Genomic DNA, 22,783 nt, shown 5'->3' with positions numbered 1-22,783 from the left:
TAATATTGTAGCATGTCCTATTCTTGAGTTAAAGTTGTCATCCACTTACTTTTTCTTGTTGTCTGAATCCAAGTTAAATCTTTGTGAAACAAACGCTCCCGCTAAAGGCCTTGACATGATTGGCTTGTTCATATGTGTCAGGTGACTATGGAAACTGCTTGGTAATGAGCCAGGCATCACTGGCTCAGGGGTGATTATCGCATTATCGGGGCAGGAATGTGACAAAAACTCGTGCGGCTTCATATGTCGTGGGTCCTCCCTCTGAGGGCCTTTGGACATTACTATTATTCTATGAGGTGAATCTTTAGCCTCTAATAAATCCTCCATAACAATAGATTTAAGTGATAACTCCACATTTGTTGTGGCTGGATTATCTTTTGTGAGGTCGAGAAGAAATCTATTCAATCTTATATCGACCACGCCCTGTTCACCATCACTCAAATTGGCTCTCATTTCAACATTAAACAGAGGCACCTCAAATCTCAATTTCTTTGAAATGAATGGCAGTTTCCCTTGACTGACACTGTTTGCTGAAACCTTACTAGACTCTAAGCCACCTGTATCATCAGTAATACCACCAACGATATCGCTCTTGTTGTCAAATGCATCTTTTACTGAATCTGGTGTGTCTGGGTTAGCCTCTTTTTCACTTGACAAATAGTCTGACGTTTGGAGAATTTGTTCATAAACGCTTTTCAGAAGAACCAATTTCAATGGTGTCTGAATCTTCGCCCTGATGTCCATAACCGGTTGTTGAGTATCCTGCTGGGAAAATGAACTTTCAATGTCCTTAGGAAAGAAACTTTCATCACCAAGGTTGTCTACATTAGAAGCACCAGAGAGTGTGTCACCCGATACATGATCAATCGTCACATGTACAGTTGTGTCATACATTATTGGAGTGTCTTTATCTGTATCAACATGCACAGGCCGGAATGCTGAAGGTCCATCAAATCCCATTGCACCTTTTCCCTTTTCTTCATTCTTTTGATCAATATCCACAGAATACAAGTTCATCTTTCTAATCTCAACAAAAATCCTGTCAGGATTTGCCTCTTCTTTATCAATAAGGTCTTCAACTGGTTTTTCATCTTCAAACTGAATTTGGGCCTTGTCGTCTTTATTGCTCAGAGATATCTGACCGAGATGGGCCACAAATACTCGCGAACTTGAGGCACTTTTTGGAATAACAATAACTGGTGAGTCAAACGAGGCATCGATCATGATCTTATTCTTCTGAACCTCAGTGTCTTCAAGTATGGTAGCATTTTCAAGATATTCCATTTCCGTATTATCCAGAGAAAGGTTAGACCTGAGTTTTGCAATAGTATCCAAACTTGTTCCGCTTCCAAAATTTCCTGGATGACTCATTTCCGACCTTTTCGCGATTATCCCTTTTGCGACCTCACTTGCAACACTTTTCAACGATTTTGCTACGGAGGCTTTGTACTCCTTGAAGGCTGACACGCAGAGGGACAACTCTTGTAAACATTTCGGTGAATGAGTATAACAAAGGGAAGCAACTCTTAAATTCACCGAAATACAGTTATCTCCCTTGAGATCATCGCTTGTTCTATTGAAAATTGGGGAACAACTTCGGGAAGATTTATTTTTCAGTGGTTTACTGAATTCAAAAGAAAATGCCTTGGATGAATTATCTCTAAGATCGTCAAGCACCGATTCATTAGCGGTTTGATACAACGTTGGTGCCACAAATACATGGTGTGGAATGTGACTCTGGGACATATCTTGTCCAACGCTGAACACTCTCTGGTGGCGTTTGGCCTCTGGTGTGATGTCAAACACGTGAAATCCACCTAGTGATCCTGACATGGTCATTCTTGTGTCTGCAAAATAAAATGACCATACAAAAGCAATGCAATGATGCAAAAATAATCAAACATACTTCCATGAAAAATCATGAAAAAAAATCTCTTCAATTCCTAAATAAGAAACAGACCGTATTTCCTCGAAATATCTTAAGCATAGTATGTCCACTTTTACCAAATTTCTTAAGCGTAACATGTATGAGTTTAATATTTCATTTAGCCAAATATCTTGCATAAACTTGATTAATCAAAACATTGGTGTCAAAAAGGAGAAAACTGCACAATTTAAAAAAATGTTAACAGCAGCTCAGTTTGGTACTGTTTAAGGCCACTTTTTCTGAAATTGGAGCTTGAGCTACTAAACATTTTAACTGGACAAAAGACAAAAGTAAAATTGTACATTTACCTATGGTGGCCTGAAGTCTGGCTGCAGACATGGTTGCAGTGGCCACTTTCCTTGCTGAAACCCGCTCTGGACCATCTTCAAGCCGCATCAACAGAATGGACAGGCGGTTGAACTCTGCTGTCACTTCAGTTTGCGATGTTGCTTTGTTCTGTAAAAGAAGGCACATCTGTTGGTCTCTTATATTAAACAAGTTTTTCAATAATATACTCCTTAGATAAATAAATTTCCTTTTAATATAAGTCATTCATATTCCAACAAACAGAAATGTTTCTTTTTTGGTGACCATTGCCATAAATAAGAAATCGAGGGGTGAATAAGAAAATGAAATTAAATAAAGAAGAAGATGGAACCTTTCGCTTTCAAAAAAACTAACCTGAATTCACGTATAAAGAATGAAACAAACCTGTTTCTGCACTCTGCGTCCAAGAAGTGTTTCTGACAGTATGTTTGTATTTGGGGCATATTTAGCAGTGGGAACTGATCTGTCTGGCATACTGGACCGTGGAGATATTCTCTTCAGAAAGCTCACAATTTCAACCACTGTCTCTTGGTTCGCTGTTCGAAAAACGATACATGATTAAGTAACTGTGCAATATGAAAAATACTTGTTAACTTGGTTTTATTTTAAAACACAATATAGTCAAGTTATGTTGTGGCTCCATAAATTGTCAAATTGTCATGTTCAAATTTTTGTGATCTTTATCTTTGGCATTTACCCAGTGCCATTAAACGGGCTTTATGTTTAAACTTTTGGCTACTGAGCTTGTTTCTGTAGTTTTTCACATAAGTATGGAATGAACTTAGACTATAAACAAAGTCAAACTTAAAATAAATGCTGTTTTCACAAAAAAAACAGACACATGTTAATGTTCAATTTTTTCAACATTGTATTTATTATGATTTAATTCCTTATTTACTTTTAATGTTAGCAGGGTTATAAACAGAAGCACTGCAGAGCTAATGCAAATGCTTGTCCATTGGAGTCGGTGTTTTCAGTCAAACAAGGGGCATTTGTAACTCTACAATAAGTATGGGCCTTGGTTTGTTTTCTCGGGCAATATATATAACAATAACAAGTTTCGTATGAATATTTACATGTTTAAGTTATAGTTCAAGATTTGCCTGATGCTGAAAATGCAGCCCACAACAACAATACACCAACGCTTCCACAATACTATCACTAACTTTAAGAAACAACAGACAGGCTATAAAAAAATAGACAAGCATCTGTATGTTATCAGCCTTTTTTACCAGAATATTGCCATTATTTAACTCAGAAGGAGAGATGGCAAGTTGATTTTTCGTCTGTATTCTGTAATCTATGTGAACCAAATATTTATTAATCCTCAGTGCCTTGCTTAGGCTATTAGCTTTTGATAGCTTGGAAACAATTTCATAAGCAATGGTACTGTAACAGAGAGCGCCACCTAGAGGCAAGAATTTTCAGACCTTACAGGTACGGCTATATTGATTTTTTTGTTGGATAGAAAATCTACCTAAAAAAATGGTAAAAGCATGTGGCCTTGCTGGAGACAGGACTTAAATTTTTCCCACACTTGAAATTTGTGAAATCGTTCTTTTTTAACAAATAAAGATTATTAAAAAGAAGGCCATTGCTTTGGTAAGGAGGGGTCTTATGCCATACTATCAAATAGCTCTCTGCCAGCACAACATGTACTTTTCACCTACCAATAATGTCCAGATTGTTGAAGGCAAAGTTAGCCACATGCAGAGGTCCATTCACATTCTTGTTACTCGGAGAATTGGCCGCATACATTTCATACTCCACTGTTATAAGGGCCTCACTGTCCAGTACGGGAGACATCATGTGACTTCGATCTTCAGATTTCTTTACTTTTGGCTCACAATCATCTGTTTTGAAAAAAAGTGAATCACAAATTGATTCTCGTTGTAATGTTGACACCTAAAAACATGTTAAAAATTTTCGTTGTAAAATAATATTTCATACCGTTTCATTCCAATGACATATATTATAATGTGTGCATGTCTAATATCAAATTCTAAAATGATTTTGCATAACAGAGAAACCACATCCTGAATAAATTCTAAGCCTCCACTCAAATGTACCGACCCCTAAGGCTCTGGAAGATGTTCAATAGGGGACTTACAATACACCTGGACTAAAAGATAAATCATCCATGCAAATATGCCAAAGAAACATTCTGCATGGTTGTGAGGCCCCAACTAGGGTCTATTGACCTCAGATGCCCTTGACTGTTTTAATAAGGGACTTACACTAATCTTTGAAACCAAGGCAAACCTATCACTTATTATAAGCCCTGAATGACTGCAAGGCCACCGTATGTACTGACCTCTGAGGCACTGAAATGTGTTCCATGAGATACTAACACTACACCTTGAAGACAACCTTACCTCTGCTTATAAGTGCCTGGAATGCTCTGGAAACCACATCCTGCATGGCTAAAAGGCCCCCAAACTGGTGTGGTGACTTCTGAGGCCCTGAAGTGTGTTCCATGGGATACTTACACTACACCATTAGGACAAACTACCTCTGCCAATAAGAGCCTGGAATGCTCTGGAAACCACATACTGCATGGCTAAAAGGCCCCCAAACTGGTGTGGTGACTTCTGAGGCCCTGAAGTGTATTCCATGGGATACTTACACTACACCATTAGGACAAACTACCTCTGCTAATAAGAGCCTGGAATGCTCTGGAAACCACATCCTGCATGGCTAAAAGGCCCCCAGACTGGTGTGGTAACTTTTGAGGCCCTTGAGTGTGTTCTATGGGAGAATTAAAATACTCATTGAACACAACATACCTCTACTAATAAGAGCCTTGAAAGCAATGGAAACCACATCATGCATCAGTGCAAGACCAAGACTCTAGTAAAGTGACTTCTTGAGGGTCTGGAATGTGTTCTATGGGGGACTTACACTACACTTTGACCGTGACAACCTACCACTGCTAATAAGAGCCTGGAACGCCCTGGAAACCACATCATGCATGGCTGCGAGGCCCCCACTGGGATGCTCCTGAATCCCTGGAAGATGCTCCATGGGGGAACCAGGGGGTGACACGGCCATAGGAGAGGTGGGGGCTGAGTCCCGGATACTCCCACTGGTGCTGTCCAGCCTGCAGAAAGTAATTTACATACAAGGTTTAATCAGAACATTTTTAAAAAAATGCAAATTTCTTATAATCAGAACATTTTAAAAAAAATGCAAATTTCTTATAAATTCACTTAGTTTAAATAATACAGTTTTAGGCAAAGATTTTCATCAAGAAATCATGAAGCTAACTCCTCTTTTCAATTAAAACTGTGAATAAGTCTTAACTGAGAAAAAATGGTATTTAAGGTTTAGCAACATCTAAAATGTGAAAACATTGCAAGTACTTTAAAGAATACCCAAGTAGGTTTCATTTTAGCCTTTTAGCCTTTAGAAGCATTTTGTCTACATTCTGCAAACCATTTTCATTTTTTAACTCTTATCTACATATTTCTAACCATCTTCTTAACTTATCTACATATTTCATACCATCTTCTTAAGTTATCTTCATATTTCTAACCATCTTCTTAACTTATCTACATATTTCTAACCATCTTCTTAACTTATCTACATATTTCTAACCATCTTCTTAACTTATCTACATATTTCTAACCATCTTCTTAACTTATCTACATATTTCTAACCATCTTCTTAACTTATCTACATATTTCTAACCATCTTCTTAACTTATCTACATATTTCATACCATCTTCTTAACTTATCTTCATATTTCTAACCATCTTCTTAACTTATCTACATATTTCATACCATCTTCTTAACTTATCTACATATTTCTAACCATCTTCTTAACTTATCTACATATTTCTAACCATCTTCTTAAGTTATCTACATATTTCTAACCATCTTCTTAACTTATCTACATATTTCTAACCATCTTCTTAACTTATCTACATATTTCTAACCATCTTCTTAACTTATCTACATATTTCTAACCATCTTCTTAACTTATCTACATATTTCATACCATCTTCTTAACTTATCTTCATATTTCTAACCATCTTCTTAACTTATCTACATATTTCTAACCATCTTCTTAACTTATCTACATATTTCATACCATCTTCTTAACTTATCTACATATTTCTAACCATCTTCTTAAGTTATCTACATATTTCTAACCATCTTCTTAACTTATCTACATATTTCTAACCATCTTCTTAACTTATCTACATATTTCATACCATCTTCTTAACTTATCTACATATTTCTAACCATCTTCTTAACTTATCTACATATTTCTAACCATCTTCTTAACTTATCTACATATTTCTAACCATCTTCTTAACTTATCTACATATTTCTAACCATCTTCTTAACTTATCTACATATTTCATACCATCTTCTTAACTTATCTTCATATTTCTAACCATCTTCTTAACTTATCTACATATTTCTTACCATCTTCTTAAGTTATCTACATATTTCTAACCATCTTCTTAACTTATCTACATATTTCTAACCATCTTCTTAGTTCTAACCATCTTTAATTTCTTTACAAAATTGCACTTGTATACTTATTTTCAACTATCAAATTCAAAACACCCTACCAAAATACTTACGAGACATTCCTGTGTGAAGCCATAAGCAGCTCAAAATCTTTTCCATATGTCTGTATGGCATCGACCACCAACAGACTGTGTACAGTGAGTGATACAGAGGTGTCGTAGAGACGCTTGGTCAGGCTGGACTTAACATTGCATACTTGGAGCTCTGCTATTGGGCGATCTAGAACGAACAAATATCATTGCAGATGTAGAATTCACTTTTTTCAATGATTAAATTAATAAAGCAGAATGAGTTACGTCTGTATGTATTGATCCAAAATGAGCAAGAAAGGTCAAGTAGAATACAGTCCAACCATTTCTTAATTCCAAAAAGCAGTATGGAGTATGTCGTTTTGGTTGAAATAGAATAAGCAAGAAATCATACAGTCATCTAGAATACTCTTTTCCAATGACTAATTGAGAAAAGCAGTAAAAAAAAAAACTATGAAGTATGTCTGTCTGCATAAGATTAATGTTACCATTTGATATAAAAAAATATAAACATCATAAAATGGATGCTATAATTTATCTCACTGGAAGATATACACTCAAATGGAAGCTGTGGTGGAAATATCAACATAATTTTAACTTCTATGGTTATACAATTAAGGCAATCATGTTACATAATATTTTCCATTATTTTATCAGTATTTTTTTTTTAATTTTATTTTCCAGAATTGTATCAATATTTGTTACATTATATTTCCACAATCATATATCTTATATAACAAAAAACCATACTACTGAAATCTTAATTTTTTTAAACTTTATCCAAGACTTAACAAGTATGCAAACCTCTGCTATGAATTTCCAGTGACACTCTGTTAATGTTAAACTGTACAAGTAGAAGCTTGGATTCCTCCAAAAGTTCCTTCAATTTTACTGAGGCATCCTCTCCTCCCTCATCCACATCAATGGACTCGTCCCTTGCCATTTCCCCTATTTCTGAGAGGGAGAGTCCACTTGTAGAAGCGGAGAGGGAAACCTGACTGTCCATGGAAAGGCTCATGCTGTTTGGGACTGGGGGAGTGTGGGGTACTTTTGACAGAGAGGCAATGCAGGAGTTGATTATCTGCACCTATGAAAGAAAAACGGGTTATTTAGAAAGTATTTTGTATGTTACATACACAGTAATACCAAGATTTTTTTAAATAAAAATGCACTATCCATTAAAATGTAATAATAGAACAATCTAAAATCCAAAACCCAATCTTAGTATATAATCATGAACATACAACATGCTTTTTAAAAAATATCAGTCAATGATTTCGACTGGAAAATCAATGTTGTCCGACTGTCTGAAGTCACACTTGACTGACTCAAATGTAACAATTGCTGACTCAGATTGTTTGCTATTAATAACAATTATAATGATGATCATACATCTCAGAGTGATCCTATCAACAAAAATATGAAACACCTGTGGGGACATTTCAAATGAGAAATTCTTCAATAATGAAGATGAAATTGTGAAATTATGAAATCATTATAGCAATAAGGCCAGAGTTTTTTAATTTTCGTTTTACGGGAGCACCGTACCTAAATATTGCAAAACCCAAATAAGAAAAAGATTCAAATTCCTAACTTTATTTTCATTTTTTCCGCCGCCCATTTTTTTCGATCTCTGATAGAAAATAAAGTTTAGTTTTATTTAACCTTAATGCTAATTTCACAACAACAAAATCTATCGCGCAAATTTCCAAGATGGCGGAAGCCGGCGGTTCGTGCTTGTCAACTGAAATATGTTACATTGTTTTGTGATATCACATGAATATTATATGCCATGACGAAAATAAAACTTGAAACTTGGATATTATCATCATCTAAGCGCCTGTAAGGAAAATGGCCGCCTTTTACGAAAGTGGATTTAGTTTGAAGACTAATACACTGTTGTTCATAAAATCAGTGCGTTTGTCATTTTGTGATATTTCGGAACGGCATTGTATTTTCTTTATACCAAAGCATAAAATTTCTGTTTGTGTACCGGTTTACACGGGGATACACTGATAATTGGAATTTGCTGTACAGTTTCTGACAGTGACAACAGAAAAAGACGAGAATGCGACATTGGATTTGGCTTGTTTGTCTAAAGACAATAAAGTTATACCAACATATCGCATACCATTTTAATGGACATTGGCTCCTCTTTTCATGTCACCCATTTTAAAATAGATTGTTTGTATGTTGATTAAGAAACTATAAAAAATGGACTCTACTGTGAAATCTGGTAAGTTTGAGATATATATCTTGTTTCTTTTCTTGTATAGATAATAATTTATGTGTAATTTTAATTTAACGGTGCAGTGTTAAATACTGTGGAGTTGAAGTATATATTTTCATTGGTGTGAATCAGTTGACTTGTGGCGTTTAGGGAGTAAAATGAATATCCAAATGTTAAAAAAAGTTCCTTAAACGTGCATTATGCACCAGTCAATTGTAACCATGGCCCCCGAGGTCCTTGGGTATATAGGGGATAATGAGAGAAATGGGCTGTGTTTTTACCTTCCAGGTGGCCCGCAGTGCCTAGTGAATGCAGTGGTTTTGTTTTTGCGCCGAAATTAGTGGGGGAAAGGGCCTTACCTTGAGGTGCGGGGGAATTTGGCGGGGATTTGACCAGTACTTTCTCTCCGCAGGGCGGAGATTTTACCAAGTTTTGATTGGCTGGACTGAAAGTCAAAGTCCCCGCTATTCTCCGGACCGGGGAGGAGGGGGCGTGGCTACAATTGACTGGTGCATTATTGTGGCTACTTGTGAAAATGACATCTTGTTTTGACTTTATTATACAGATCTATTATATAACAGGCAGTATGGAGTACAAAACAAGTGTGCACAACTTCAAAACATACATTCTATAATTTTTTCCGAAAAAAGAAAAAAATACAGAAAATCCATCTTATTTTTATTTCTCGATGCTCATTTTTGGACATCTTTTTCTTAATTTTATTTCCTCCTCCTGGGGCTTATTTTTGAAATATTCCCCGTAAAACGAAAAACAAAAAAAATGGCCTAAATGAAGTTGAAATCGTGACATTGTGAATTTGTGAAGTTGACCACTACGCATGCAGTTGTGAATTTTTGAAATCATGAATAAGTGAATTTAAAATCATCAAGCTGAAATCGTTCAATTGTGAAATTGAAATCATAAAATGGTAAACTCTAATCTAATCTAAAGTTGAAAAAAGTTAATTTGTGAAGTTTAAAATCATGAAGCCGAAATGTCCCCACTGGCCTTTCATGCAGACACAAAATCTGCTTACTCTTAAGCGAACTTTTAAATTTCAAACACTTCAATTTTCCTTTTACCCACCTTATGTTCATTGACATGCAGGGTGAGAACTGGCATTTCTCCTGAGGCAATAACTGTTGGATATTGCGGGTCTGTGGTGTAGATTAGCCTCCTGCAATTAAGCATATTTAAAATTGTTACAAGGAATGTATCAGAAATTCCTGAAGTAAACCATTACCAGTCCTTTATTTGATTGAACATTACTTGAAGGTTCAATTTCTCTTGCAAATTACATTAAAATAACCAATCTAGCATCAAGGAAATAAAGTCCTAAAGTATACAGTTGTGTGGTTATTTAGTTTTGATATGTCGCCAGTTGTCTATAATTCACTCATGTCAAATATCTTGAAGGTCTCATACTTCATGCATGTTAATAAATGTTCTTATCAATGTACCAATTACCTTTCTAGCTGGAGGGAAATGGAGAGTCTATCAAGAAGATGTAATGGTGTGGTTGTTCGATTGTGGATGTGGCGCCAGTTGTCCTTCATTCGTCCTGACATTATCTGAAGATCTCGTAATTCTAGTGTGTAGCTGAATCAGATGAAACAAATGTATTATCAATGTAAGGCTTAATACACTGTGAATTTATCATTGGACAGGATCTCATTTCATTGGAGAAGGCAATATCTAATAGTTCTGGTCTGGTAACTTAATCTTGCAGTTCTCTGTTTTCCCATTTTACCAAGGGTCAGTTTTTCCCATTTCGTCAAGGGTCAGTTTTTCCCATTTCACCAAGGGTCAGTTTATCCCATTTCACCAAGGATCAGATTTTCACGTTTAACCAAGGGTCAGTTTTTTTCATTTTTCCAAGGAGCATTATCATCTCATAATGCGTACCATATTTTATTCTTACTTTTCGCCTTTTTGCTTGAGTATAAATAAGAGCACTTACTTCTCATAGAGTTTGCTGTAAAACTGTTCTTCAGTCAGTTCAAGCTGGGACAGTGTGTCTAGATTAGTGGCAGTCTGTGCTTTGTCCTCCTCTAACTCATTTGGTGGGGTGGACATTGGTGTCAAAAACTCGTCTGTAAAACATAGGATTAAACAATTGGAATCTTAAGTTATTAAGATGTAAATTCAATGTGAATTGACATTATCCTGTGTTCATAATTACCGAAATTGGTTACCCAAGTGCAAGAAAAATACTCCCTTTATCGTACTCATAAAGAGCTACCCGAGTGAAAGTAAAAACTCTTGTATTTGTCATGTGCCATCCTAATGCAGGATTTTTTTTCCCTAATCGAACTCCCATTGTGCCACCCTTCTGCAGGAAAAAAACTCTCTTATCATACTCGTAATGTGCCAAGCTAGTGCAGGAAAAAACTCTAAATTTTACTTGTAATGTGCAACCCTAGTGAAAGAAAAAAGCTCTCTAAATCATACTAAATAAGTCTTGTAATGTGCCAACATACTGCAAAAAAACCCCTCTCTAAATCAAACTCGTAATGTGCCACGCTAGTGCAAGAAAAAAGCTCTCTAAATTGTACTCATAATGTGCCAACCTACTGTAATGCAAGAAAAAAGCTCTCTAAATCATACTCATAATGTGCCAACCTACCATGATGCAAGAAAAAAACTCTTATTGTTCTCATGTGGCGCCACATTAGTGCAAGAAAACAATTCTCTAAATCATACTCATAATGTGCCAATCCAGGGAAAGAAAAGTTTCAAAATGCATTTTCTTACTTTTTATATGTCATAACTGTAGAACAGAGAAATATTCCTGTGACATATCTTAATATGTAAATCATGTAACAGCAAAGCGTAACAAGAGCTGTCACAGGGACAGCGCGCTCGACTATTCCGCCGCTTTTCAGGATTTTGTAAGGATTGAAAAGTTTTGGCAAAACATGCATGGATCACTGTTTGATTAGATTCAATGCAATACATAATTTGCTGAGATATTAACATAAATGTATTTGCATGGAACATTTTAACCAGAATTTTTTAGTCTAATAATAAAGGGCCATTATTTGCAAAATACAGTTATCTAACATGGTTATTCAATTACGCTGGGTGGTTGAATACCATTGTATCAAGTAATTGCCGAGATATTATCCTATGCAAGACCTTAACCAGAGTTTAGTCGCATAATAAAGGGGCAAAACATTACATAATATGAAAGATAAAGTTATCTTACTTAATTAAAGAAGAAGGTTAAATGGTTTGGATCATGTGTGTAAAGTTTCAATGCAGTACATGATGTATACTGAGGTATTGACTTAAAAGTGGTAAAAAGCAAAACCTTTACCAAAGGGGCCATTATTTTAATAAAATGCTATCTAACTTGCTTAAAATTAAGTAGGTTGGATGGTTGAGTAAATTCTAATTTCTAAGTTGAATAATAAAGGGCAATTATTTGCTTTTAATGCAAACTATAAGTATCTTCCATGGCCGAGAGTGTCAGATAGGTTCATTCAGACCCGAGCGTAGGGTGTTTTGCGGAAACGAGGTTCACCGAGTTTCCGCAAAACACCCTGTGCGAGGGTCGGGATGAACCTATCTTACACGAGCGGCTATGGTAGATGCTTTTTCTCCCACCTCAGTTAAACAAAATTAAGTAAAAATAGATTTTTTTGCCGGAACTCTTTTATGCTTAGTGAAAGTAATTGCGTACGGATATGCAATAATTCGTGGTTGTCATGGATATTCGCGCAGTGATTCAGAGTATGTAAATGGTCTGATCGGTCTTTAAATAGTACTAAGAAGAGTGAAGCATTATTTCCTGAAAGGTGCGTTAAAACTGTTTTCTGGTGACATTTGAAGCGAGAAATAATTAACTCGCGTTCTAAATATTGCCACCAGACAAGATTTCCATGATGCGCTACAGACGACAGTCTTCAACAAGGGAGGTTATTACAATGTGGTGACAGAAGTTCCATACAGGCATTTTATCTTCGCCCGTGGGCAAGATAAGAATTTCTAGCATGGTTAAATTAATGGATCTACTTATCTGAGGTGGGAGAAAAGAGTTATCTTACTTGGTTAATTAAGTAGGTTGGATGGTTGAGTACCATTGTATCAAGTATCAATGCAATACCTCAAGTAGTTGCTAAGATATTAACCTATGGGTGCTTGCACGCAAAACCTTAACCAGAATTTCTAAGTCGAATAATAAAGGCCTATTATTTGCATTAAATTCAAATAGAGTTTTCTTACTTGGTTAATTAAGAAGGTTGGATGGTTGAGTACCATTGTATAAAGTCTCAATGCAATACATCAAGTAGTTGCTGAGATGTTAACCTATGTGTGCTTGCATGCAAAACCTTATCCAGAATTTCTAAGTTGAATAATAAAGGGCAATTATTTGCATTAAATTCAAATAGAGTTTTCTTACTTGGTTAAATAAGTCGGTTGGATGGTTGAGTACCATTGTATAAAGTCTCAATGCAATACATCAAGTTGTTGCTGAGATGTTAACCTATGTGTGCTTGCATGCAAAACCTTATCCAAGGTGTGACGCCGAAGCTGATGCTTGGGTAAGTAGTATAGCTCTCCATATTCTTCGAATAGTCGAGCTAAAAATGCAAAGTGGATTAAAGAAGGGTTGAAAGGAGTATATATAAATTGTTTTACACAAATTTCGGCTTTCGGTTTAAACAAGCAGAAATGGTGTAAGTTTTTTATGTAAGTTGTGATAATTTCCTGCCAAGATTGTCAATGTTTTGAAAAGTGAAAGAGTGTGTAAATTTTATTACGCGATGCGATGTTAAAATAGACACGCATAACAGCAGTTCTTGCATTAAATTAAAGAATGGTATTAGATTAGTAGGGTAATGAATACAATTCAGTATACATTTTTATTTTTGGTCTTCAAATAATAGTATGTTACTATTAGGAATGCTGTCTTTACAATATATCCAAATTTAAATTGCTGTCGAAATGAAAGTTGATAGCGAATACAATCAAAACCTTTTCATTTCTAACAGAGAACCTTGTTTTGGAAATTATGAAGCATTTCTTTTCATAATTGAGAATAAAGTAAGAAATTAACAAAAAAAATGTTTATGCTTTTCGCTTTTTGTTCGCCTCTTATGTGATTTTAAATATTAAAAAAAATGATTATTTTTTCACGTGCTCACTCACTCCTACTCATATCTGGAAAAAAATGTAGAACAAATGATCATCTTGTTCTGGCCTTAACTACATCCAATACAGTGCCTTACCATCATTATTCCCAGTGCTCTCACTCTCTGGTGTGACTTTCCGAGTATTGTAGCAGTTCATGTGCCCCAGGTCCACAACTATCATGTTTGTGTTGTCATTGGTGAATGTTTCAGGTAGAATTATCAACGGAGCAGCTACGTCCAACTCTATTTCCCATCTTTTAACCTGAAGAACATGTAAGTATGTCAAGAAAATTAATGAGATACAACAGTTTGTTTCTTTCCAACAATTTGGGAATGGCACCAGGACCCTTAGAATTATGTATATAGCAACAAAAAGTACTAGATTTGTGAAATTACCTTTATTTAGTATATTGCAAACAAAGAAATAAAAAGAAAGCAAAGCCCCCTTTAACATCCTGGATTGAATGAATTTTAAGAGAATAAGATTTATTTTAATAGCATATCTGTAAAAGTGTAATGCGTTATTGGTGTGTTTTGGTTTTTCAGGATTGTGAATTTTGAGTCACTTTTTATGAAAACACATTTTGGAGTGGTATATTGTAATTCAGACTACATGAAAAAATCAACAACTCAGTTGTCCTAAAATGTACTTTAAGGCTGAATACATTGTGATGTGACCATTATATATAAAGAGTTATAAAGATCCCTCATTGAGACAAGCATGGGCATCCTTCTGCCCTCAAATTTGAAATGCTTAAGACTTTCAAGTATTTATTTTGTTTTGATTAAAACTTGATAAAATGATTAAATGATTAATAATGCATACAAACTTTATATATTTTGCAGTTGAAACCCAAATTTGACATCAATTAAACACAATTTCCTATTTTTTCTGTCAAATTGATAATGTTCAAAATCCCAACAGCCGATTCAATGTGCCCTTTCCTGCCGTGACACCCTGTCATGCTTTTGCAGCACCCTGACTTTTTTAAAACTGTGCTAAAACACTTCATATTAATTTAGATATGATTTATCACAATACAAGTAACACATACCTTCTTCGATCCTTCAAGTATTTGGCTCAAAGTATTCTTGATGTCCTTCTGTGTTTGCCTTTTGATTGTCTCATACTGACGCCGTGCAGCTGTATAGAAAGATAACACATCAGTAAATGTTTTCTATGTGGCATCACATAATGAAATAGTTATTTTCTTAAACAATGCAATTTTTGAAGCTGCACTCTCACATATTGGCCTGTTTTGACAACTTCTTAATTTTTTGTCTTGGAACGAGCCAATTTATGCGAAAATGCCTGGAAACCAGTCATATAAGACTGCTGTCAAAAAATTAGATCGCAGATTGTTTATTTAAGTTCACAAAACTATGTTTTATGCAGCGCTTTAAGCCAAAAAAACATAAGTTTTCGAAGGGACATATGAATATCAGCAATATGATCTTTTGTCAGCATTTTTGTTTCATATCTACGCAAAAAAATTGCTCATTCTAAGATTAACAAGAGCTGTCACAGAGACAGTGCGCTCGACTATTCCGCCGCATTTCAGTGTAAGGATTGAAAAGTTTTGGCGAAACATGCATGGATCTCTGTTAGATTAGATTTCAATGCATGCGCATGTGGTTACATGCAAAATTTTAACCAGAATTTTAAGTGTAATAATAAAGGGCTATTACTTTAAAAACACAGTTATCTTACTTGATTATTCAATTAGGTTGGGTGGTTGAATACCATTGTATAAAGTCTCAATGCAATACATCAAGTAGTTGCTGAGATATTATCTTATGTGTGCTAACATGCAAGACCTTAACCAGAATTTCTAAGTAGCTTAATAAAGGGTTAAAATTATATAATATGAAAGATAGAGTTATCTTACTTGATTAAATAAGAAGGTATAATGGTTGGGAGCCTGTGTGTAAAGTTTCAATGCAATACATGATGTATCTGCTGAAGCATTGACTTAAAAGTGTTTACATGCAAAACCTTAACCATAATTTCTATGTTGAATAAAAAAGGGGCCATTATTTGCATTAAATGCAAACTAGAGTTATCTTACTTGGTTAATTAAGTAGGTTGGATGGTTGAGTACCATTGTATCAAGTCTCAATGCAATACCTCAAGTAGATGCTGAGATATTATATTAACCTATGTGTGCTTGCACGCAAAACCTTAACCAGAATTTCTAAGTCAAATAATAAAGGCCTATTATTTGCATTAAATGCAAACTAGAGTTATCTAACTTGTTTAATTAAGTAGGTTGGATGGTTGAGTACCATTGTATCAAGTCTCAATGCAATACCTCAAATTGTTGCTGAGATATTAACCTATGTGTGCTTGCACGCAAAACCTTAACCAGAATTTCTAAGTCAAATAATAAAGGCCTATTATTTGCATTAAATGCAAACTAGAGTTATCTAACTTGGTTTATTCAGTAGGTTGGATGATTGAGTACCATTGTATAAAGTCTCAATGCAATACCTCAAGTAGTTGTTGAGATATTAACCTATGTGTGCTTGCACGCAAAACCTTAACCAAGGGATGACGCCGACGCTGACGCAGACGCCGACGCCAACTCTTGGGCGAGTAGTATAGCTCTCCTTATTCTTCAAATAGTTGAGCTAAAAATAAAGAAGTTGTAAAAACGGTATAGCTGTGAGAGTGCAGCTTTCATACTTAATTGAATCAATATAATCTCTTTAATAGTTAACATTTATGGTTTAGATCGAACCAATGAACTCTTAAGTGTAAGCTTAACACCAAAACCACAACTGAGAGAGTTATTTATACCACCAGCCCTTTCACCCTGGTGGGGATCAATCTACAACCTCTGAAGTGAGCGGCAAACAACAATACCACTAGACCACTCTACACTGTGAACTGGTAACATAGAACTGCTTTGCAAGTAACATAACTGTTTGAAAGAAGAAATTAGTGCAGCCGTTCAAAATTTATGTTTATATTTTACCAGAGAGTGTGGGTGCACTTTTCTTCGCCTTGTGGATGTTTCTGGAGGAGAAGACCTCTTTCACTTTCTTGAAGGCTGGCTTGTTGTAAACAATGTCCAGTGGCTCCGAGTGAATGCTGAACCTGTAAATTTTGCAGATTTTGTAATACCTACAGCACATACTATCGGAATTAAAAAATATATAAGCCAGCGCTCTACGCCACGCCCCGACTTCTCGAGATTCTTAAGGTTAAAGGCTTTAGTAGCTTATTTCAATAAGCCAAAATACATACTTAAATTTTATTTTGATAATTAAAAAATGGTTTATTACAATAATCATAAAGAAAATTCCTATTTAAAAACTAAAAGGTCGTTAAGAAGTAAGAATAAAACAATTTATAGAAAAACAAATAGTGAGCTTAGCCTAATCCTGTTATAAGAGACTCAAGAAGTTTCTAGAAATTGGGGCCAGTTGTATCAATCACTAGGTTTTTCAGAGAAGTAAATGTTTTAAGTCATCAAAGACAACCTTTAATATCCAGAGTGCATATAAGTGAATAGCCTTTTTACCCACATAAGAGTTATTGCATAGTTAAGACCAGCCTTTTTTTACAGATATTTGAGTTATTGTATGGTACTGTACAAAAAGCATATTGCTTTCCTAAGAGTAATATTGGAATTAAATATCAGTCAAATGTTGTTGTTTTTTATTCCTACAACAAAGACATCTTAAAGTATAATACAAATATTCGTGACTTTCTAATTGAAATAGGTTATTAACTTTGTGGACAATTTTAAGAACTTCATCACACATTTCATCAGTCAATTTTGTAGCTGGATTTCAACCACTACAATTTTTCAAAAATCAAATGTGTGTCGTTTCTGGAGCACCAAACATTATTTTTTATCAAAGGCCATCATAACCTTGACAATTAACCTACTGACCCAGCTGACCATGACCATGCACACCAATTATGAAGACTCTATAAGAAGTTGTTCAAAGGTTATTGGTTGTGAATAAAGCATGAAGTCAATGATGCTGACAAAACAGGACAAACAAATCCAGTAAATGTGAAGGCGTTTCTTTACTCTTTTTTGTCAGAGTTGACCTTTGCCACTAACTCTTTTCAGATTCATGTAAAAACCTTTCATGGCACATACTTTAGTAGCTCAGCAGCTTGGTGATTCCATAGGTTAAGCAATTTTCTTACCTATAGTTTGCACTGGTTCCCAATGGGTTTTTCTCATACTTGAGCTCAAACAGTTTCCTATCTGTCTCCTCATGCACTGCAGTGAAGCCGGCTCCCCTTTGAAACCCGCCATATCCTTTGTTGCCAAATCTCTCCTGAAATGGAGTATGACTATAGATATAAAATGAAGGTCTAGTGATGTTCAAATGCAATTTGCGCTGTCAAATGAACTACTAAATCTAGCATCAGATATCTATATATATATAGCAATTCAATTAAGCAAGAATCAATTTCGAACGCTTTTCTGTATATTTTCATAAACTCAAAGAGTTATGGGCCTTGCTGTACGTGTGTATATTATTGCTGACAACATGAGTACCAAGTTTCATCAAAATATGAAAACATCATTACAGTTTTTTTTCTTTGAAAAGCACACATACTATAAAACTAAAGACTTGATCCTATTGATCCAAATTTTACTTAAAATCATGACTTTAGAAACTCAATTGTTTGCACACATTTTAATCTAACAACTAACACATGGCAATGGAAAAATAATAAAATTATATACAAACCTTATTCTGACAGCCAATTAAAACTGGGAACAGTGTGCCTTCTGTCATCTTGTCCAATAGCTGGAGACCACCGACACTGAGTCCAAATGTGAGGCCTGAATTACGGGGTCGAGATTCAAACAACATCTTAATGGCCGAACATTCCAGCTCCATAATGCTGTGGCTTAGCCGGTCTTCTGTTGGTAAAAACGAGCAAATGTCATTATGTTAATGGAGAATATTCATGAAATTTTAATTTCAAATCTTAAACACAATCCTTTCTTTTGACAATTGAGGTTATTTTTGGTAACACATGTTTTTTTAATTGATTTGTTCTTTGTTTTATCCATAATTTAATTTTTTGAACTTACTCTGTGGAAAAATTACTTTCATTTCCTTTATTATCTAAGGATGTTTTTAAACAGCAATCAATAAAATATGAAAAAATTGGGACATTATGAGCAAGTGAGAGACCCAAAATAATATCATTTTTTTTCCAAACCTGAAAGGTGAAGCATACAGACTCATAACATTCTTTAACTTGAAGCTTAACAACAATCTTGACTTTGAACCAGTTGAACTTCTCAGCACACTCAGTAGTCTAGTGATCAGAAAAAAGTTCAGATCAGCAAACACTGTAACACGTTTAAAACGGATCTGACATCTTAATCTAAAATTTCTTCCCACCATCCCTCCCCTATTTACAAGAGATATAATTACAAACCTGTTGAAGTGTTAGTCGAATTCCCCAGCACTCTCAGTGATCCAGTTTTTAGACAAAAGTTCAGTTGTGCGAACACAAAGTCACGTTTCAAAATTGATTTGTCATCTTCACCATCTCCCAATACATCATCAATGACAACTTCCAGCTCTTGCTCTGTGTAAAATAGAAGGTAATTTTTAGCATCTATAAACATAAAGTCAACAAGAGTATTTTTTAGGCAAAACAACATATTCTATTTTAAGCTGGAATTTTTCACATAAAAGCTTGCTACCAATACAAATGTTAATTTTCGAATGCTTCTGTATTTGTTAACATTATAAGCAAACAATGAACTAAAAAAGATTGATTTACAAAATTTGTCACCCAGTGCAATAACACAATAACTCAATAATTGCAATTAGAAAAAGAAACAGATATCGAGTTCTTGCACTAAGTTGACAAAATGACTGATTTATAATAATTTCCTAATATATAAGCTTAAAGAAAATTCTTGTACATGGCAATATTGCAAATTCAGTGCCAACTTTGAACCTGCATAAAAACACACTCACCGAGCTCAGACTTAGAGATCTTTGGTGGCGGGGGTTCCCCAGCACTATCATCCTGTGACCCCTGAACCAAGACTCTAGAAGTCCCAACATCACTGCTCGCTTGCACTGGAGCCTGAACCTGGCCTCCATACCAGCCACCCCACCCTGGAAACCACCGCTGTAGAATACTTTTATCCTCTAGGGGTGGAGATGGGGTTGTTGTCAGGGCAACAGATTGTGGTTTGGCTTTCGGTTTTTCTGGTTCAGGAGAAGGTGACTAAAAATAATAAAAGATGTCACTGTAAGTAAGTAATACCCCCAGCTCTTGGCAATGCCTTAAAGAGAGTCATAAAGGGAAAAGAGACTTTGCATGTAATATTGCATAGTCATGGCATCTTTGAAAGCTTTTTTTAAATTGTGAGCAACCGTGCAATATCTGTTTGCAACACCTGGCATATGCTGCAAATCATTAATCAAACAGTATGTTTTGATAGTGATCACAACAGGTTTTAATATGATCAACCAACAGTATTAAATGGAAGTCAAACGTGATTGTTCAATGAAAAGTCGATGATTAAATATTATATAACAGTTATGTTGGTTATTGTAACATTGACACTGTCTACTTCAATATCTAGTACAAATTCTTAACATACTAGTATTACGGTGCGCGCCCAGACTGATTGAGATCTCAAACTGTTAGAAGCCTGCTAGTATATCATTTATTTTGATTAAATGACAAACCTTTGAAGCTTTGATCCTCAAGTTCCTATAAACAAGCTCCCTCAATATTTTCAGCTCATCGAAACTGAATTCTTTCTCGATTCTCTCTTGCTTTGCCTGCAAATGTTAAAATCAACAACATTTCATAGTATTAAAGGGGCATTTATAGGGTATTGCAATTATTTTTTTTTTCATTTAATGTTTAACTCAATTTACTTTAATGATCAAACAAAATAAAAAGTATATAATTTTGTACAGATAAAAATATTAGTGATATTTTGGGGCTTTTTTTTAACTGGTGAATTTGTGGCCATGTAGCTATTAATTAAAAAGAACATCTATACACAATTCATATGCTTTTTTTGTTTAAACAATAAATAAAAAATTCATTTAAACATACTTCCAACACCAGGAAGGCACTTTTAAATTGTCCCCTATTAAAAAGTTTGTCCTAAGTTAGAGAAGCAAAAAACCAAACAGGAACCGCACCCTATAGAATTGGTTGTCCCCACACTCGCTTCTCACCATGGCAACCGGGTTCGATTCCCAGCCTGGGCACATGTGAGTTTGGTTAGTGGTCACAAAGCTGGACAAGTGGGTTTTTCTCCAGGCACTCTGGTTTCCCCCACAACACAAGACTACACTCTCATGCAACATCGTACCAACGAGAGTGACTTAGTACTTTCTTCACAATCGTAAAATATATAACATGTATTTGTCACCATTGTGCACTTTACGCCTCATGGGTCTACGACCTTCTGGTTTATTTTAAATAAAACTTAAACTTATAATGTTTAATGTTTTAAACTCTAATTTCTTAATACTGCCTTCCTGGTGTGTGTTGTATGTTTAAATGCAATTCTCTTAGCTATAACAGAGAAGTATTACCATACACTATGTACTTATGTTTTCAAATAAATTGTATTGTAATTACACTTAATACAATATGTAAAAAAATATTACCATACTCTTATTCTCGAGAATAGTAAAAAACGGACAACTGTAATTTCAAAATGATACCAACCTTCATTGTTGCATCCAGAAATTCCTTCTTCATATAAGCAGTGTAGAGTTTCACATATGCCACGACATCCTTGCATCTTTGAGAGAGGAACGATTTTGTAAGCCGTTTGTTACATTCATGAATCTCCCACAACTTTGCATCAATGGCGAAATTCCACCACACTTTTGCACTGAAATATGTTTTGAAATTTTATAAATTTACGACTTTAAAGCTGCACTCTCACAGACTGACCAATTTGACAATTTTTTTAAATTTTTGTCTCAGAATCAGATAATTTGGGCATCAATGCTTCCAATTCAGTCATAAAAGATAGCTCACAATAGAACAAATCTTAATTGTTTGTAAAACTGCTGAAAATTGTATTCTTCATAAAGTCGGTTGGTTACCCTTTTAGCCAATAAACATAAATTTTCAAAGGTAAATATTAATAACTGCGATCTGATCTTTTATCACCACTCTTAAATCTACAGTTTTAAGACATCAATGCAAAATTAAATCATTCAAAGACAAAAAATGGTCTATTTGTGAGAGTGCACTTTAATAAAACTTAATGTTAATTGTTAATTTTTTTTTGTTTTTGCTTTTATCAGAAAAGGGTTTCAATTCAACAGTTTTTTAATCCAAAGGGGCTTTCTTCTAGCAAAAATGTGTACCAAATTTCAGTTGAATATCTTAACGATTTCTGAGTTATAGCCAAGTTTTTGCACAGTCTTGATAATGATGAAACTGAAAACAACACCAAGGCAACGACAAATCCCTGAGTTCTTTTCTTCGAAAAACAGACAAGTTATAAACTGTCACTTTTCCTTTAAGAAGTTGCTGATCTAAAAATTATGGGATAGCTGATGACATTTTTGGCAATTTCTAAAATATTTTTCAAGCATTTTA

General features: G+C 34.9%; 1 protein-coding gene across 3 annotated transcripts in view; it reads right to left on the bottom strand.

Annotated features, from left to right (window-relative positions):
• The window catches only part of LOC128238470 (intermembrane lipid transfer protein VPS13D-like), a 93,068-nt gene that overhangs the window by 61,351 nt on the left and 8,934 nt on the right, over window positions 1–22,783 (bottom strand). For all 3 annotated transcript variants that reach the window (XM_052954423.1, XM_052954424.1, XM_052954425.1), the window contains exons 11-29: window positions 21,896–22,064; window positions 20,893–20,988; window positions 20,170–20,425; window positions 19,619–19,771; window positions 18,916–19,091; window positions 18,362–18,495; window positions 17,172–17,293; window positions 15,249–15,337; window positions 14,290–14,455; window positions 11,016–11,148; window positions 10,523–10,654; window positions 10,142–10,232; window positions 7,630–7,912; window positions 6,850–7,015; window positions 5,182–5,354; window positions 3,925–4,107; window positions 2,639–2,790; window positions 2,236–2,383; window positions 50–1,847 (exon numbers count right to left, since the gene is read on the bottom strand). In XM_052954423.1, coding sequence (XP_052810383.1) covers window positions 50–1,847; window positions 2,236–2,383; window positions 2,639–2,790; window positions 3,925–4,107; window positions 5,182–5,354; window positions 6,850–7,015; window positions 7,630–7,912; window positions 10,142–10,232; window positions 10,523–10,654; window positions 11,016–11,148; window positions 14,290–14,455; window positions 15,249–15,337; window positions 17,172–17,293; window positions 18,362–18,495; window positions 18,916–19,091; window positions 19,619–19,771; window positions 20,170–20,425; window positions 20,893–20,988; window positions 21,896–22,064 — 4,620 coding nt within the window. The remainder of the gene's footprint in view (window positions 1–49; window positions 1,848–2,235; window positions 2,384–2,638; window positions 2,791–3,924; window positions 4,108–5,181; window positions 5,355–6,849; window positions 7,016–7,629; window positions 7,913–10,141; window positions 10,233–10,522; window positions 10,655–11,015; window positions 11,149–14,289; window positions 14,456–15,248; window positions 15,338–17,171; window positions 17,294–18,361; window positions 18,496–18,915; window positions 19,092–19,618; window positions 19,772–20,169; window positions 20,426–20,892; window positions 20,989–21,895; window positions 22,065–22,783) is intronic.

The sequence above is a fragment of the Mya arenaria genome, chromosome 6, assembly GCF_026914265.1.
Source record: "Mya arenaria isolate MELC-2E11 chromosome 6, ASM2691426v1".
NCBI lineage: Eukaryota > Metazoa > Mollusca > Bivalvia > Myida > Myidae > Mya > Mya arenaria.
This window is presented reverse-complemented; position numbering and strand designations above follow the sequence as displayed.